The sequence below is a fragment of the Vicugna pacos genome, chromosome 13, assembly GCF_048564905.1.
Source record: "Vicugna pacos chromosome 13, VicPac4, whole genome shotgun sequence".
Taxonomy (NCBI): domain Eukaryota; kingdom Metazoa; phylum Chordata; class Mammalia; order Artiodactyla; family Camelidae; genus Vicugna; species Vicugna pacos.
In genome coordinates, this window is record NC_132999.1 from 28,621,666 (window position 1) to 28,639,582 (window position 17,917).

The window sequence follows — 17,917 nt, forward strand, 5'->3', positions numbered from 1 at the left end:
GGAGGCTTCATGGAGGCAGTGATGATGCTGGAGGAAGGATAAGGGAAGGCAGGTATGTTCCCTCGTCCTTACTGAGGGGAAGAGCAGCAGAATTTCAGTACTGGCATTGATCATCCCAGAGTCTTCTTTCTATTTAGGGTTCCATGTTGCTCATCAGACTGTGGGCTCCCGAGGGAGGTACCAGTGTTTAGCTCATCTCTTTGTCCCAGTGTGCAGGTCTGGCACACATAGGAGCTCAGGGTAAAGGTGGGTAGGTATTGTCTTCAGCCCATTCCAGAGGAAGATTTACATTCCTTTGGGAAATGGCAGGCCTGTCAGGTAGTGAGGGGCCCCAAATGCTGGGGTCCTGAGGAGGGAGAAGTCAGGGTCTTCTTCAAGACCAGTCCACTCTCTGGGCCCTAAGGCCTCTTGATGGGATTCATGATGGCTCTCTGGGGCTAGAAGAAACATTTAGAGGCACCTCCAGTCCACTCCCTTTGTTTTACAGCAAAGGAAGCTGAGGCCAGAGGTTGCAGTGAGTCCTCCGGGAAGCCTAGAATGCTGGGCTCTGCTTCCCTTCCCGTGGGGGGCCTTTCCCCAAACTCTTGACCTGAAGTATAAGAAGAAAGTCAGGACTGAGCGCTGGGGATACTGGACCAAACACACAAGCACTGATTGGTTTCTTTTGGATGCGAACCTGGCTCCCTCCTCATGGAGGTGAAATGTGACCTTGTGGGCAGGCTTTCTAACCTCTGCAACACATGTTGATGGTGTGTTCCCGAATGAGCTGCCCCATCAGCTGTGTCTTCATGGACACCCTCCCTTGCAGCCTCAGGAGTCAGGGCAGTGTGGTCCTGCATGGGCCGGGCCGTCCCGTCTGAAGACTGAACCTGCAGTCTCTCCACCCCTCTCAGAGACCTGCTCTTGTTTGGAGTGAAAACACTGCTGGATGCTGCTTCATGTTCCCGCAAACATGTTTTTGGAAATATTCCTTATGTTTCCACTCCCCACCTCTCCAGGGAAATCAGTGGGTTTCAGCCAGTAAAGCCTTGATGGCTGGAGTGGGGTCTGCAGTCTGGCCGCCCCCCGCCCCTTACCAGGGGCCTGTGTCTTAGAGAAAAGGCTTCTGTCTCCTTCTGGGTCTCTCTTTCCCAGCAGCAGAGGTTCGAGTGTCACTCAAGCCTTGCTCAGCTCTCCCCTGACGCAGTCTTCTCTGCATTTGTCCTTCAAACTGTCATTTGACACACTTACACGTGAGCCACACACAGTGCGAGGAGAGCTCTGATCGAGGGACACATGGGGCTGAGGTAGCGCAGAGGGAGTAGTGAAGGGTGCTCAGTGCGGGGATGGCAAGGGCAACAGGGTACTTACGGGGCAGGTCTGGGGAGCTGTGAGCAGCTGGGCACAGCTGGAGGCTGCCAGTGTGTTGGGAACCAGCAGGAGAGGGGCTGGACGATGGGAACAAACAGGAGGTAGAGGGTCTGATTTGCCTGCCTTAGGCTGTCAGAGGGTATCTCGTGGATAGTGGGAGCCATGGAGGGTTAGGAGCAGGGGGAAGACCGGATGGTTGCTTGTGCTTTGGAAAGATAACCCTGGCCTCAGTGGAGTGGTGAAAGTTGGTGGTGGTTTGAACTGGGGCACAGACGGTGAAGCTGGGGAGGAAAGGGACTGAGAGCTGTTAAGTGCGGGGGATGGGGACTGAGGGAGAGGAAGGGGCTGAGTCAGGAGATACAGCAGGTGAAGGGGAAGGTGTGGGGTGGAGGAGGCGGGGAGGTGGGCTTGGCCCCAAGGTCTCAAGCCCCAGTCTCTGCTCCCAGGCCTGGGAGAGTCACCTACCTGCGACCCTCTGTCTGGCCTGCGTCCCCCTGGGCTTCTGGAGTCAACCTGGCACACCCCCACCCCCACCCCCTCACCTTCCCTCGGGAGCCTGCAGGGGAACCATGTGCCTGACTTCTGGGGGTCCTTACGGGCTGTCTGCGTGTCACTGAATCCAGAAACAGGTCCTGGGGGTCGAAGACATCCCAACAGGCCTACCCTCGGCGAGTCTCAAGGCTGCAGAGTGAGACACACCTGGTCGAATCCCGACCCCCCTGTACGCCCCTCACTGTGTGCCTTTGGAGGAGACCTCCTTTTTCCCATCTGGAAAACCAGGAGTCAGCCTGTCAGTGGCTCTCAGTGCTTCCGTTTCCTAACAGGGCCTTCATTGTACTACCTCCTTTACTCTCCGGAAATGAAATTCATAGAGAATGAAACTCGCCAGCACCATAGTCCTTAAAAATCCCATATCGTGTTTTGATTCTATCATAAGGAAGAAATGAAAGGGAAGAAACTCCTAAGTAATGTGTGCTTCCCATGGAAGCATCAGTCCCTCGCACCTGTGCATCGCATCCCTGACCGGACCTGACGGCTGCAGATGCGCACATGTCACAAGCAGAGTGACTGAGGGTGACGTGATTCTCTGAAATGGTGAACAGTTGGTCAAGTTCCAAACAAAACACAGTACAGTCTTTCCTCCATGCACGTGGTAGTTCCATTCCTGGAAAATTCAGTGTATGTTAAAATCATGAAAAAAGTACTTTGTGTTTATGTGCAAAATGGGGCTGTGTTCCCGACTTAGATGCCCAGGTTGCTTGTTTACAGATATTTTGAGTATCTGGCAACATATTCAGGTAGTTAGTGTGAGGCTGACCCACCCTTAGCAGTGAGTTGGCCATCCCTGGCTCCTCCCCACTAAATGACAGTGACTCCCAGTCATTGTGACACCAAATGTCCACCCCCAGTGATTTTCAGTGTGCTCCCTGGGGTGGAATCTCCACTCTGAGAACCCCTGTTACAGTGATGGCTGAGGGAGGGCGCCTCATGCCCTGGTGGGTGAGGGTATAGACTGGAGCACTGGCTGGAGGTCCTCAGGGATGGCAGGGGGGAAGAGAAGAAAGCCTTTTGGGATATGACTGGTCAGGGAGGGCTTCATGGAGGAGGGGCCCTGGGAGCTGAGTGGTTTCAGCTCTGGGGCCCAGGAGAGGGGGTTTTTCAGAAACCAAAGCTACTTCTATGACTTCTTCAGTAGACTTTGCCAGCCTTTCCCAAGAGTCTAGAAACTCTGAGCCTCTCTGAGGTACAAGAAACTGTTCCCACTGTCTGCTCTGTGCTGCATCTCTGAATGTATCCTTTCCTGAAGGTCCAGGCGTCTTTCACAGGTTGGTAGTATCTTCTCAGAACAACTGATCCTTCCCCAAGAGACCTGAGATGGAGGGAGGGACTTTAAGGTGCTGGCATCTCACATGCCCTGACCCGCCCGCAGCTGCCTGGAGCTGGGCATTTATTTCTCCCCATTGCCTTTATGTCTTCCTTCTTGCTTTACATAATTTTTAGCAGTTTGGGGGGACATTTTATTGGTTAGAAGGAAAAAAAAACGACATGGACACAGGAGTTAACAAATTAGCTTGATTTAAGGGGAGGGAGTTAAAAAAAAAAGGCCAAACATGAAATAAATATATGCCTGACATAAACATTATGGTCATGTATTTACCGAAAAATCACAGATGGAATATGTTTGTCTTTGAGAAGATTTTATAGATTTCAACAGCCATTTCCTCTGGATTTCTTGTCATCCCATTACTTTCCTGGCTGTTTTGGGCTTGGACAAAAACAAAGGGTTTTTGGTGACCATAACTATTACTCCCTGATGATTTGGGCCAGGCGGGGGCTCACGTGGGGTTCAAGGCACCCCAGGAAGTGGCAGGCCTTCCGAGCTGAGAAGCATGGGTTTTGCAGCCTCAAAATCAGAGAATCTTCTTATGTCTGATCCATAACATCATAGAATCTTAGAAGCATAGTAATTTAAATGCTTAGCTTTAAAAAATTACATCATCTCAGAATGAGAGAATCATGGAATTTTAGAATCCCAGATGCATGGAAATCCCTAATCTTAAATTTTGGAGCCATTAATAGCTCAGTGTGATGAAATACGGAATCTGAGAATTTTAAGGAATATCAGAGATTTTTTGCTAGACCACCCTAGCCCCACCCCTGGGAAATAGTTAAACATGCTAAATACTTCCCGTGCACTCTTCTGCTTCTGCTTTGCTTTCTCCTTACTGAACCTGGAACCTGGTGTGTGTGTGTGTGTGTGTGTGCACGTGTGTGTGTGTGTGCATGCGTGCATGTGCGCGCGCCTGAGGACTCTAGCAATCAGTTATACCTAGTGTGGGTGCCACCTTTCCAGGGAAGGACCTGAGAGGAGGAGAAGGCTAGGAGACTGCCTGTTGCAGTCTTGGAGAGGCAAGCGGGAAGAGGTCAGAGGCTCCGGCAGACCCAGCCCGAGGAGAGGACTCTGGGTCCTGAGGACTCGCTGGGCTGCACCTCCCTCCTGTCAGCTGTCTTACCTTATGTGAAGGCACCTGTCTTCTTAGGGCTGTCCTCTTCTGCAAGCCTTTAAGAGAAAGGGTCCCCAGGGGTCCTCTGGGCCAGCATCTGGGAGTACCCACACTCCCCCACCCTGGAATTGCTGGCGGTGGGCTGGGAGGGCAGGGGCCTGTTCACAGATGCATGTGCTGGAGGATGGTCTGTGCCGAGTTAGGGGGAGCAGTCTATCTCAGCTCTGTCTTTGGTCTCTTCTCAAGGATGGATTTTGGCCCAGCTTTTTAAAATTACTGAAAAAACATGAAATATTTTGAAATAAGTAATACAGAGATTTTAAAATATTTTAACACTTATGTACAGTAGAATTCACTAAAAGAGTGCGTGTGTGTGAACAGTTCTGTGAGTTTTGTCATGTTACCACCATTACAATCAGAAATCAGAATAATGATGTACTTGCCCCAAAAAAGAATGAAGGTTTTCAAAAGCACTCCTATGATAAAGCCACCACTCTCCCTGCAGCTACTCTTCTAATTCTCAAGTCTTTTCAGTACAAAACTCAGATATCCTTCCACATCATTAAGTCTGGTGGCTCCTGCTCTTGCTCTCCAGGCTTCTTGCTACATCATATAAAACCCAGAGCCTCACCAGGACCCTCAAGACCCTACCAGTCAGGCCCAGCTTCCTCATCACCTGCTTCTCTTACCTTTGCTCGCTAGGCTCCAGCCACACCTGGCCTTCTTGTGTTCCTACCCTGGAGAACACTCCTACCTCCGGGCCTTTGTACCTGCTGCTCCCTCTGTGTGAATGCTCTTCCCCCATGGCTCCCTCCTTCCCTCACTCAGGCCTCTATGCAGATGTCAGCTCCTCAGAGCCCTGCCCTGATTGTCCCCATTTCTCCGCAATTTCTAGCTTCTTACCTTTACTGTAATTCACATTTATCCCTACTTGATATATATTTATGTAGTTTACTTTTGAAATTGTCTTCTCTCTAATCAGAATGCAAACACCATGAGAATAGAGATTTTCCTTTCTTGTTCATCACTGCATTCCTGTGCCAGGTGCCTGGTTCTGGCCCAGAGTAGACATTCAATATACATATCTTAGATGAATGAATGCATTATAAATGTTTGATTTATTTTTCATTTTATTTACTGTTCAAGTTATTTTTATGTGTATGGAATTTTGAATCTTCTTTTCTTCTTCTTTTTAAAATTTTGTGGGGGGAGGTGGTTAGTTTTATTTGTTTATTTTTTGAAGGAGGTACTGGGGATTGAACCCAGGACCTTGTGCATGCTAAGCACACATTCTACCACTGAGCTATACCCTCCCCTCTGGAATCTTCTTTCTCATTTCAGATAATTCTTACAAATATTTTCCCTTGTAATTAAAACCTTTAGTAAATCCAGTAAAATCCATGATGAGATGCCTTGTGATTAGATGGCTTCATATAAAACACAATTGGCCATTGGCAGTTGCTCCTGTCCTCTATCGACCCTCTGTACAGAAAGAGTGCTTCTCGTCTCTGAAGTTTGGTGGGTTTAGGAAGTGACTGTGTCATGAGCATTTGAGAGGCTTACTCAGTTCCTTGTGTAGTGTGTACTTTGTGATAAGTGGACTGTTTCTGACATGTCTAATAAATGAAAACATCTTTTTCCCACATATTAACTGGAAAAACCAAAAAACTAGCATTTTAAACTTAACTGTAGGATAACAGAGCTCTGCATTTTTAAGGAATTGAAGTTTTTGGACCACACTTATTGCATTATGGTGGAATTTAATTATGTTTAATATCTACATAAAATTTCTGCTGAGTAACTTTACTGTAGTTTGTGTAATCATTTTTGTATTATTGGATATGCAGGCTCTCTCTTTTCTATTATATTCTTTTCAATTATAAATGACCCTGAACTGCTACATTAACTGATTAAAAAAAAATGAGAATACCCAGAGTACTGAGAATGCAAGAAAACAGGTGCTTTCCTGTACTGCTGACAAATTGATATATTCCTTTTGGAGAGCAGTTTGAACAGCGCATAGCAGAATTCTTTAAGATTTTTCATGTCCTTTGACTCAGCAATCTCACATCTAGGAATTTATTCTAAGGCTGTAAATATGGATGGACATGAAGACAAGTCTATAAGGACATTCATTTCATGATTGTTTCTAGTTTTAACCTTTTTAAATAATCTTAATCCTAACTATGGAGGATAGATTAAAGTATGTACAAACATGTCATGGAACACTATGCAGTCATTAAAATTGTATGTTGGAAGGGGCTTTTTGAATCTGTTTATAGCAGATAGGCTTGTATCATCAGACTAACCTTCCCTCAGAATAAAATGTAAAATCCAGCTGTTTGAAAGTATCAAAGAACTACCAAGATGGCCAGGACCTGAATGATCAACACCCTGTATAGAAGGGAAATATGCTGAGGTGAATCTGACTGTGGAACACTTCTTCCTCTCAGGCATTTGCCAGATTGCAAGTGTAGGACGAGGAATCGGAGAGCTGAACAGGGCTTTCTGCAGTCTTAAAGTGCTAGAGATACAAAAACTGGAGTTTAGGGCCGCCAAGATAGGCAGATCTTGAGGGGCCAAAATTCCATGGAGGTAGAAAGTGCCAGAAAGTGAGCTGAATGTTCAGTATTGCCTTTCCTTCCAAGATATTTGTTGGTTTTTAAGCAGCATGGGCTATGTGGCTAAGAGTTCAACAGCATGGCAGTTAAAAGGCTGAGGAACTAAGCAAAGCTTTCAATAGCCTCAAGTTCTGGGAGCTTATGTTGAAGTTCAGTGTCAACCAAGAAGGAGGGGCCCTGGCATCCCAAACTCCCAGCTGGGGCCCCTGAAGGGCTGCATCCTAGGAAAAGAAGAGTAACCTTCACCAAGCCTAAAGCCAAGCTTCAAAACAGTGAAATTCTGGACTGGATAAAGACGATCTTCCTCTCTTTTAACTGCCTTTGAAAAGCAGAAGAAAATTCTCTCTGGAGGAAGAGATCATCTGGAGCCTGTAGAAATTTCATACACAATGTTGCACATTCAGTCAGAAATTACCAGGGATACCAGGAGGCAGGACCGAGAGGGGGAAAAACATGACAAAAACAGACTCACAGGTGGTTCACATATTAGGTTTTTTGGGCACAGAATCTAAAATAACTGTGATGGGGTGGGGGTATAGCTTAGTGGTAAACCGTATGCTTAGCATGCACAAGGTCCTGGGTTCAATCCCCACTACTGCCATTTTTTTAAAAAAAGGAAAAAATAAAATAAAATAACTGTGATTACTGTGTTCAAGGAGATAGATTACCAAATAAAGAATTTCAACAGGTATCTGAAAGCTATAAAAATTAATCAAATGGAAAAATTTAAACTAAAAAGTACAAAAAAATCTAAGAACTCAAAAGGTGGATTTAATAGATTAGATGCAGTTAAAGAACAGATTCATAAATTGGAAAATAGTTTAGTAGACAATATCTAGATGAAGCATGAAAGTTAAAAAAGGATGGAAAGTTCAGAAAAGAGCATAAGAGAGTTATAAAACGTGGTGAAAACGTCTAGCATACATTGTTGCCCCAGAAAGATAGATAACGGGCAGAAGTACTGTCTGGTAATTTTCCACAATGGACAGTTTTGCATGTAGGGGAGTGGAGGCTGCTCTTTCCCCAGTGTCAAACGGAAGTTCCAGGCCTCTGCCTAATTAAACCAACTTGCATTACATGGCTCTCTGAGACCATCACTGTGGCATTGTGGGCTGGGGAGATGAGACCACGCTGATTGGTTCAGACTTCTGCAGGCTGCCCTGGAATATAGTTAATAAGAACAACAATGAGAGCAGACACTAACAGAATGCCTACTGTGTGCCAGGTGTACTCTTCTGGGTACTTTACATGTGGTATATGAACCCATTTTAACTTCATAAACTGTGGCATAGAGCAGTTAAGTCACTTGACTTAGACAAGGTCACAGCTAATAAATGGCAAAACCAGGATTCAAACCTAGTCAGTTAGGCCCCAGAATCGGCACTCTCATCTGCTATGCTCTCCCATGTCTCCTTCTCAAGCCCTGTTGATAGACAATGGAATTACGAGACCCTGGGAGGGACAATAAAGGATGGAACGAATAGTAGTTGTTATGGACTGGATGTTTGTGTCCCTCCCAAAATTCATATGTTGAAGCCCCAACCTCCAGAGTGGATGTATTTGGAGACGGGGTCTCTAAGGGAGAAATTAAAGTTAAATGAGGTCATAAGGGTGGGGCCCTGATCCAATAGGATTAGTGTCCTTATGAGAAGAGATACCAGAGCATGTGCACGCTCTCTGTCTCTCTCCATGTATGCAGTAAGGAAAGGCCGTAGGAGGGACTCAGTGAGAAGGTGGCTCTCTTTAAGCCGGGAAGACAGCCCTCACCGGAAACCAAATCAGCAGGAACCTTGATCATGGACTTCCAGACTCCAGAACTGTAGGAAAATGCACTTCTGTTGTTTAAGTCACCCAGGATATGGTATTTTGTTATGGCAGCTGAAGCAGACTAATAGAATGGGGACGTAATCAGCTGCATTGACTCCCTTAATGGTGTGAAGTCATGTCTGGTCAGCACTGTCTTCCCAGGCTGAGAGAGCTGGGCTTGCATCTTAATTCCACCATTCACCAGCTGCATGACCTTGGGCAGGCCACTTACTCTTCCTCGAAAATGGCATTAGTAGTTCTGGCATGTAGAGAGCCTAGTACTGTGCCAGGCACATAATGGGCACTCCATAAACTTAACTATTCATGATATGTTACTAAATGAAAAAAGTAGAGTACAAGAAAATAATACCAGCCTTATTTCTCTCAAAAAATATATAGGTGCTTAGGGAAACACCACAGAGGTTTATCTGCCATCCTGTGTGTCTGCTGTGGCTCTCTGGTTTGTAGCTTTGTATGTGGTATCTTTTCTAATTGTTGCCTTGGTACATTTTCTAATTTTTTTCTACAACAATAGGTGCTAATTAGGTAGCAGTAAGAGAATGTGCAGGGAAGCTTGGCCCATACATGTGCTTATATACATACATACCTGCACCCAAGTGTGTAACCAACCTTGGGCTACTCATTTCCTGGCCCTGGATGCGACAGACCTGGAGGCTCGTTCTCTGCGACGCCGTCCCGAGGTGAGCCTGCTCAGATTCTACTGGCCTGAGTCCCTGTAAATCTGGCTTAGCTTTAAAGGGGAGGCCATAAGCCCGGCGTGAGGCCTTGAGCATCAGGCTCTGTAGCTCCGGAGGCCCTGCCTAGGTTACAGGCTCCCTGATGGAGCCTGTGGCACCCCAAGACAGCTCCAGGCCGAGCAGCCCACCCCGCCAGGCTGTGGAGACTGGAGAAAAAGTTTGGCTGTCCTCCTGCTTCTCCTCTTTTGGAAGCCCTCGCTTCCTGCTGGTTGCCGGGCCTTTGGGTTTGGTGAGGAGGGAAGAGAGGGCATGACGGGGCAGCACCAAGGCAAAAGGGGCCCTGGAGTGCAGACATGACAGGTTCAGCCTTTGCTGAGTGTCCTTAGAGGCCCAGCACTCACCCTCCCTGGGCCCAGTGTCCCCAGCTTTCTGGGGTCTCTAGTGCCCCTCCTGCTCGGGCCTGGCACTCCCACTACTCAGAGGGGAAAGCTGAGGCTCAGAGAGGGGGGCCTGGAGAGCCCAGGCTGAGACTCAAAACCCTGTTAACCTGAGGCTGCCCTCTGTGGCCACTGGTGTCACTGCCTCAGAAAGTAAGCTACTGTTGCTGAAGGCACATCACCCCAGGGAATCTGTGACTGTGTCCCCTGCCGGTCATGAAAGCAGGAGAGGGGACTTTACTAAAGTGCTGACTGTACCAGGTACCACACCTCTGCATGTCTTACCCATTTAATTCTCACAGCCACCCCCTGGAGCTGAGATCCTTATCCCCATTTTACAGATGAAGGAACTGTGGCTCAAAAGAGTAAGGTAGCTCATCTAGGGTCAAGTAGCCAGAAAGTTATTGGTGGAGCTAAGGCTTCAACCTAGGGGTGTGTGTATGTGTGTGTGTGTGTGTGTGACAAAAGCTTGTTCTGTTTCCCTAAGTCAGTGTCTGACATACAGTAGGCACAAAAGTGAATTTGAACAGTCAATCCTGCCCCCCTTCCCAGTGTTTCTAAGCACCTACTGTGGGTCTAACCGTGTGCTAGGAGTAAGGGGAATATCCCCCGATGGAGCCCAGGTGTCGTGAGAACTTGCTAGCTCTGTGAGTAGGACCAGCCTCTCCCCTATCCAGACCCCTGTTTTCTCTTCTGTATGTGAAATAAGTTGGACAAGATCATGTCTTGGGATGCAGTGCTTTCAGCAACTCTGGAGCTCCAAGACCCTTGTCCTGAAGGATTTCACAGATTCTTGAGGAAGCAAGGCTCTAACTGCACAGCATCAGGGTGGCAGTGCGGAGTGTTACAGTCCCCACCTTGTGGTGGTGATGTGGAGATTTAGAGATCAAATGTGTTGAGTATTTCACAGATGCACCCTAATTGGCAGCTATTCTCAGGGACTGCTGTGTGCAGAGGTAGGGGAGCTTGAGGAGGGCAGGAGAGATCACGGAACATTTCAGAAGGAGTTGCACTTCTGCTGAGCTCAGAGGGTCCAGAGGGGCCTGGGAGATGTCAGGTACCCTGACTGGAGGGCAAGGGCATGTGCAGTGCAGCAACAAAGTATCGTGGGAGTGCGAGTGGACCGGCCGAGGTGAGCCCGGGCTGTGAGGGCCCCCGAGCCAGGTCGGCGGTACCTCCACCTACCAGGGACCAGCCCTGCAGTCAGAGTTGACAATGGTTTTCACGTCATCAGTGCCAACTGTAAAATTCTCCACGTTTTACGGATGCAAGAAAGTCTTTCTAACTGCAAAGCTCATGTCTAACACCTGCATTAGATTGGGGTTGGCATGTTACAGCCCAAGAAGCAGTAAGCTTTTTTCTCAATAAGGTTTTGTTGGAACACAGCCCAATCACCTATTTGCACGTTGTCCATGGTTGCTTTCCACAGTACAACAGAGTGAAGTACTTGTGGCTGACAGTGTATGACCTACAAAGCTTAAAATATATACTGTCTGTTGTTACAGAGAAAGTCTGTTGTCTGAGCCCTACAGTTGCTGTGTGACCTTGGCAAACTGCTTGCCTCCTCTGAGTCTGCCCAGCCAACTTCTGAGTATTGTAGCGAAGCTCATAGGTAATGGCTGTGAAACGACTTGTGGACTGTAAACTGCAGAACCCCATCACCAGCTTGGCACCTAGTGGGCACTAGAAGTCTGCTTGTCCATGAATGAGGAACTGTTGTCATGTAGGCCTTCCTTGACTCAGCCACTGGCTGCTCCTGGGACAGCAAGGAGGCAGCAGCTGGGCCCGAGATGCTGAATGAATACATCATTGTCCCTCTCATACAGACTTGGCAGTTTTCAGTGTAAATTAAAATTCTTGTGGGGAGTCACCTTATATGTGGTACCACTTTCTAGCCAAGTCATTACGGTAATTTGCACAGCTCTGTGGTGTGTAACTGGAGCCCGTTTGCTTTAGATTTGCTGGCTGTGACCTCATTCAGTTTGACCAGTCCTATAGTTGGTGACCTCTAAACCTTGGGGCTTGTCCTTCTGAGTCTGACCTCAGGGTCATCTGACCTGACCTTTCTGGGGATAGAATACTTCTCATAACAGGACCCTGCCTTCCGACCCCATCCTGAACCCGAGGGTCCATAGGAGAAGGAATTATCATTACCATCACTTTTCAAATGCTTATGTGAGCTAGGCCCCACGCCAAATGCGTTGTGTTCATAATCTCAATTGTCACCACAGCCTTGTGAGGAGTTAACCCTAGTTTAAAGATGAGAAAACTGAGGCTTGAAGAAGAAACTAAACCAGACTCTTGCCCCAGGGGTGCCAGTCCAGGTTCTGCTACAGATTTGCTATGTGACCAAGGCAGTACCTTTCCTTCTCTGAGCCTCAATTTTTTCATCTGTTAATAAAATAGATGGCCAGTCAGTCCCAACCCTGACATTCTCAGTTTTCTCACCAATTTGTGAAAATGAACAGAGGACCATTTCACCCTCCCAGCCTCTAAAGAAGCTTCATTTATGTGGGAAGAGCTAGGTCCAAGGTCTGCTCTTGGCTCCCTGTGGCACAGAGGGAGACATGGCTGCTGGGTGCAGACCCCTTCCCAGGGCGCCCCCAGCCTGCCTCAGGGCAGCAGAGCCCCTCTCACTTTGCTGCCTCCCCAGAGGAAGTCTCCATTCTTGCTCCTTGGAGACAGAGAGGAGGCAAGGGTGGGTCCTGTGACACCCTTGGGGACAGGGAGGCAAAATGCCAACAGGCAGGAAGGCAATGGGAGGGCCTGGGGTTGCAGAGTGACAGTAGCCACATCTTTCCAGTGGTGACAGCATCTCTGGGACACAGCTGCTGGTTTAATTTCCAGTCTTGGAGAAAGCAGGTGGCCCAGGGCAGGGTCTGGCATGGGTTCTGCCCTGGCTAGACCAGCAATTGCCACGTGACCTTGGGTGGCCACTGACCAGCTCTGGTGCTCATGTCCGTCTGTGAGGTGGGGAGGCCAGTGCTTTCATCAGGATGCTATGAGGTTCACACAAGACGAGGGCTTGAGTGGTCTTGAAGCCCTGGGCAGTGCCAAACTGTGACCTGAAGGACTCTTTCCTCCTTCTCTCCCAAAACTGCCTATTTATTGTAGGAAAACCTCTTACTGTGTCCAGCAGAGAAGCCACCAATAGGCTCCAATCATCTGTCCAGTAATGATTGTTTCTTCCCCTGGAGGTGATGGGGTTTGCATCTCAACCCAGCCCCTTACTCTGTGTGTGACCTTGGGTAACCCCCTAATCTTCTCTGAGCCTTCGTGTGCTTGCCTGAGATGGAGTGGTCTTACCACCTGGCAGGGTTGTTTTTCAAAGACCGAAGTTTAGGAGTCATTGAGACAATGGAGCCCCGCAGGCTCCCTAACATGATCTTCACTGGAGTCAAGGGTGGGGATGCTTGCTTGGAGGTCCTTGGATGTTCTTCAGTTGGCTGAGAAGCAGCAGGACGAGACTTGGGCTTTGAAGTCTGAGAGATCTGGGTTTGAATTGTATCCCTGCCTCTTATGGACCTTAGAGCCTGGCGGGAAGCACCTAATTTCTCCACATCTCAACTTTTCTCATCTGGAAAATGGCTGTAATGAGCTGCCTCACAGGGATGGACACTTGAAAGAATCAAATGTGCCTGGTGATCGAATAGGTTGGGCTTGATGAACAGAGCTTGATACATGCTGGGCTCCCCTGTGCCTTTATGGGGCTCTGCCTTCCATCTCTCCTCACCTCCTCCTAGGTGAAGGAGGGGTAGGTAACCCAGGGGTCCCCAGCGGGCCTGGTGGGTCCTCAGAAGAAACTTAGAGCCGCCTCCCTGACCCACAGACTCTGGGAGAAAGACCCTGACAGGACAGCCCCACATGATAATTAAGCTCTCTTTGCTCCAAATGCTATTAATGGTCATAAAATTAGCCACAGTTTGCTGAGGCCCAGCCCCGGGGTTTGCCTCAGTGGGACAGTAAAATCTCAAGCAGAAACGATTTGAAAAAGGCAGAGACCGCCAAGCAGAGACAGACTTAAACGAGCAGCAGCCTGCTCTCATTAACTCAGACCATTCATATTTGTTACCGGGGATTTCTTTTTAATTAAAAAACAACCAAGTTATTAAAAAATAAGCTTATGAGGGGCTGGCCAAGCAGCAGCCAAAGCCAGCGGGAGCCAGTGTTCCTCACAGCAGGACACTGGCCCAGCGCTTGGCCTGGGAGGGGACCAGCGGGACACTTGACTGGAGACTTGTCACTTGCCCTAGGACCTTGAGAGCATTGCAGCCTCATGTGCAGACTGCAGTGCTTGGCAGGTGAACGCCTGGTGCCTGTCCAGAGCTTTGGGCACAAGGAGACTTAGCACTGCGTGGCCTTCTGTGAAGAGGCTGCCTGGGGTTGGGGGAGGGGGCTAGAGTTAGGGTTAGGGGAGCTGGATCCTGGAGGATGAGGTTGGGCTTCTGTCTCTCTAAGAGGCCACTTTTTAATTACATAGAGATTAAGATGTGGGGTTTGGGTCTGAATGACCTGAGCCAGAAAGCCACGCCAAACTTTTACTAGCTGTGTGATCTTGAGCAAGTAGTTTAGCCCTCCTGAGCCTCGGCTTTCTCCTCTGTACAGTGAGGATAATGCTCCTCTCTCCCTGCAAGGGCAGTGGGAGGCTCCGATGAGACAGTGGAGTTGGGGCCGGCACGTACTGCTCAGCAAAGGACACTTCTGTTGTCCTTGTTCTCACGCTGAGCAAGGTAAACCATTAAGATGAGAAAAGAGCCGACACCGGCTCACGATCAGCCCTGAAGCGGACAATCCTTAGGCCTCTTAATGTTTTATTACATTCATGGGACACTTTACACTTTTCAAAGTGCCATTTGACAATAAGAGTGATTTCCACTCCTGGTGCACTGCTGGCTAGGTGCCTGCACTGTGCTGGGGGCTCTGCACCTCAGCTCTCAGAACTTCACAGCACCTCTGGAGAACCGGCATGGCTGTCCGCGGTTCACACGGGGACCGGCCTCGGGGAGGGTGGGCCTCAAGGAGGGACTTGCTAGAGTCACAGACTTGGTGGGGGGCAGAAGGGGCTCACCCCAGCTCATCAGGCCCCAAAGCCCATGCCCTTTCCTCCTTAGCATAACCCTGCCAAGTGATTGGACAGAAAGCCCAAGAAGTTAGTTTTCTCATCACACTGTAGATGAGAAAACTGAGGCCCAGAGAGGGCACGGAGCTTAGAGCCATCATGCCTAACATTTTTATTATACTTTACGTTGTTTTTAAGGGCTTTGTACAGATTTCAAGGCTAACTGAGGCGCATCTGCTTATGGTAGGCTCATATGGCAGTTAGGCTGTGAAAGGTCGTGGAGGATGCAGAGGTGTGAATGACTGTGGACTGTGTTTCTATGGGGGTAATGCAGTTTGGAAAACAACGTGGATTGAGCTTCAGGGATAACAAGAAAAAATGCTGTTTAGTGAGCACCTGCTCCTTGACCTCCAGACGTCAGTAACATTCACCCAGCCTGCTGGGCAGCCAGCCCTAGGCATGGCCGTGCACCTTGTCGAATGAGTGTTAGGTGGTCGGTGTGAGGGTCATAGATCGCAAGCTCCAAGAGATAGGAGTTTATGTGTCTCGCTCGCCATGTGTCCCATACCAGGGGTAGTGTCTGGTCCGTCGGAGTGCTCTGTGTTTGTGTGAAGGTCATTTACCCACTAGAGCTCAGCATCTGCATCTGAGAATTGGGGGTTTTGTTACTGATCCCGCTGGTGATTATGGAAGTTAATAGGTGACCCCGTGGCCTCGGACGCAGCAGGGGTTCAGTTAGTGTTGCTCAGTGGAGCTCTGTCCCACACAGTACCCCAGTGACTGCCCTCTGCCTACACCCTCTGCAGACTGTCCCCACTCACCTCGTCTCCTCTTCCTGTCTTTCTCTGCGCAGTGAATGGGAGCTACGGCCACTGCACCCCGGGCTCAGAGAAGAGCCTGCTGGACCTGGACCTTGCGGAGGGCCCTGGCCCCACCTGCCGCCAGGGCCTGTTTCTCCCTGCAGGAAGCCCACCACCACGGGGCCACCCTCTAGCCTGTGAGAGGCTGCTGCATTTCCCCCACCCCAGCAGGTATGTGCTTCGTTCCCACGCATCAGCTGCCTTCTGTGGATGCTCCGGGAGCCCAGGGACTTAGGGGGCCTCTACACCTCACCTGGTCTACCTGACTTGTGGGACACACAGGGAAACTGAGGCACAGGAGGGCCAGAGACCAGCCAGAGCCCAGTAGCACATGGATGACTGCCTGGTCTAGACTCCACACTGCAGCACTGCAGGCCTCATGAGAGACAAATGGTTTTACTGAGGTGCGTCTGGCTGTTACAGAGAATCAGTCATTTCAGAAGAGGAAGATTCAGAGGATGGGGAAGAGCTTGGGGAGGGAAAACCCAGCTCAGGGTTCATACACACTGTAGTGTCGAACCCTGAATGGCTCCTAGAGCAAAGAGGGGTTCTTCCCCACAAGTGTCTCCTACCCCAGGAAGCCGTTGTCCCACACAGCTCTGCCAGGTAACCATCAGTCAGTGCTTGCACATTTCCGGTGACATCCACCTCTGGACAGATGTTCCGTCAGATTGCATATGAGCTGAACTCTGCCTCTTGTGGCTTCTCCCCGGGTCCCAGACATGCCTCTGTGCCCTGGTTTGCCCAGCCACAGACAGGCCTCTGCACCCACCCACTTGGCCCCAGGGCTCTCACCCATTGCCTGGGGCTGCAGGCCTAGAGGCTGTTTCACAGACCAGAGATTCTAAAAACTGGCCCAGTTGCCTATTTGCTATTCATTCCTTTTCCGGTCATTTATCAGGCACCGACTCTGTGCCAGGCACAGTGGTTGGTGCTGGGGTGGGTGCCTTGGTGAAGGAAGCAGAGATCTCCCTGATGGAGTTTACTTTCCAGCAGGAGCCCCACAGCGGGAGATATTACTAATTAGCAGGATACTTATTCTTCCCACGTTCAACAGTTTTTCTTTGAGAATGTGGATTCCCCATGACCCTCTTTGATATTACTGAGACTCCTGATTTACAGGAGTGTTATCAGTCTAATCAAGCTGCCGTAACAAAACGCCTCAGACTGGGTGACTTAAACAACAGACATTTATGTCCTCGTAGTACTGGAGGCTAGAAGAGATCAAGGCATCTGCAAGTTTGCATTCTCCTTGAGACCTCTCTCCTTGGCTCGTAGACGGCCTCCTCCTCTCTGTGTCCTCACGTGGTCCCTTCTCTGTGTGCACACCACTGGGTATCTTTTCCTCTTCTTGAAAGGACACCAGTCCTATTGGATTAGGGTCCCACCCACCCTATGACCTCACTTAACCTTAATTACCTCCCTAAAGGCCCTACCTCCAAATCCAGTCACATTGGGGTTAGGGCTTCAACCTATAGGTTTTAGGGGGATACAAGTATGTATGTAACAAGGAGTAAGGACTTTGAGTTGTCATTGCTTGGTAATAGTCAAATGCATGTATCTGCTTGATTATTTACTGAGGCTTCCCCGGCAGCATCCAGTTTCTCCAGTGAAATTCTTTCTATCTCAGGGTAGAAGCTATGAAAGCTAAGCAGTTGGGTGTTTTTTTGGGTAGAGACGATCAGAAATATCCTTTGTCATTTGGATTGTCATTTTGACAGTTAGGGCACAGGAGAGTCTATACCCAGAACCCTATGCCAGCATCAGTCTGAGTTGCTGCCACCTCTGCTACTGATCTGGCTCTTCCAAACTCTCTCCGTTTCCTAAAGACAAAGAGGGTCTGTCTCAGCCCCCATCTCACACCCAGTCGGATCCTGTGCCTTCCCCTTCCCACTGGATCGCCTTGTGTTCAGAGCCTCCCTGTTCTTGCTGCTCCCTGTGATTCAACCAGATCCAAGTTCAGATTCCTGCTCTAGCGCTACCAGCCTTTGAGGGCTCGGGCCAGTTGCTTCAGTTTTCATCAGTGTGAAACAGATGGTGGTCTCTCCCTGGAAGAACTTGGCCATGCATTCAGCAGATAC

The 17,917-nt window shown here is 49.1% G+C and overlaps 1 protein-coding gene across 6 annotated transcripts in view; it reads left to right on the forward strand.

The window, feature by feature from the left end:
* The window catches only part of GLIS1 (GLIS family zinc finger 1), a 211,519-nt gene that overhangs the window by 111,896 nt on the left and 81,706 nt on the right, over positions 1–17,917 (forward strand). For all 6 annotated transcript variants that reach the window (XM_072974421.1, XM_072974420.1, XM_072974423.1 and 3 more), the window contains exon 3: positions 15,830–16,007. In XM_072974421.1, coding sequence (XP_072830522.1) covers positions 15,830–16,007 — 178 coding nt within the window. The remainder of the gene's footprint in view (positions 1–15,829; positions 16,008–17,917) is intronic.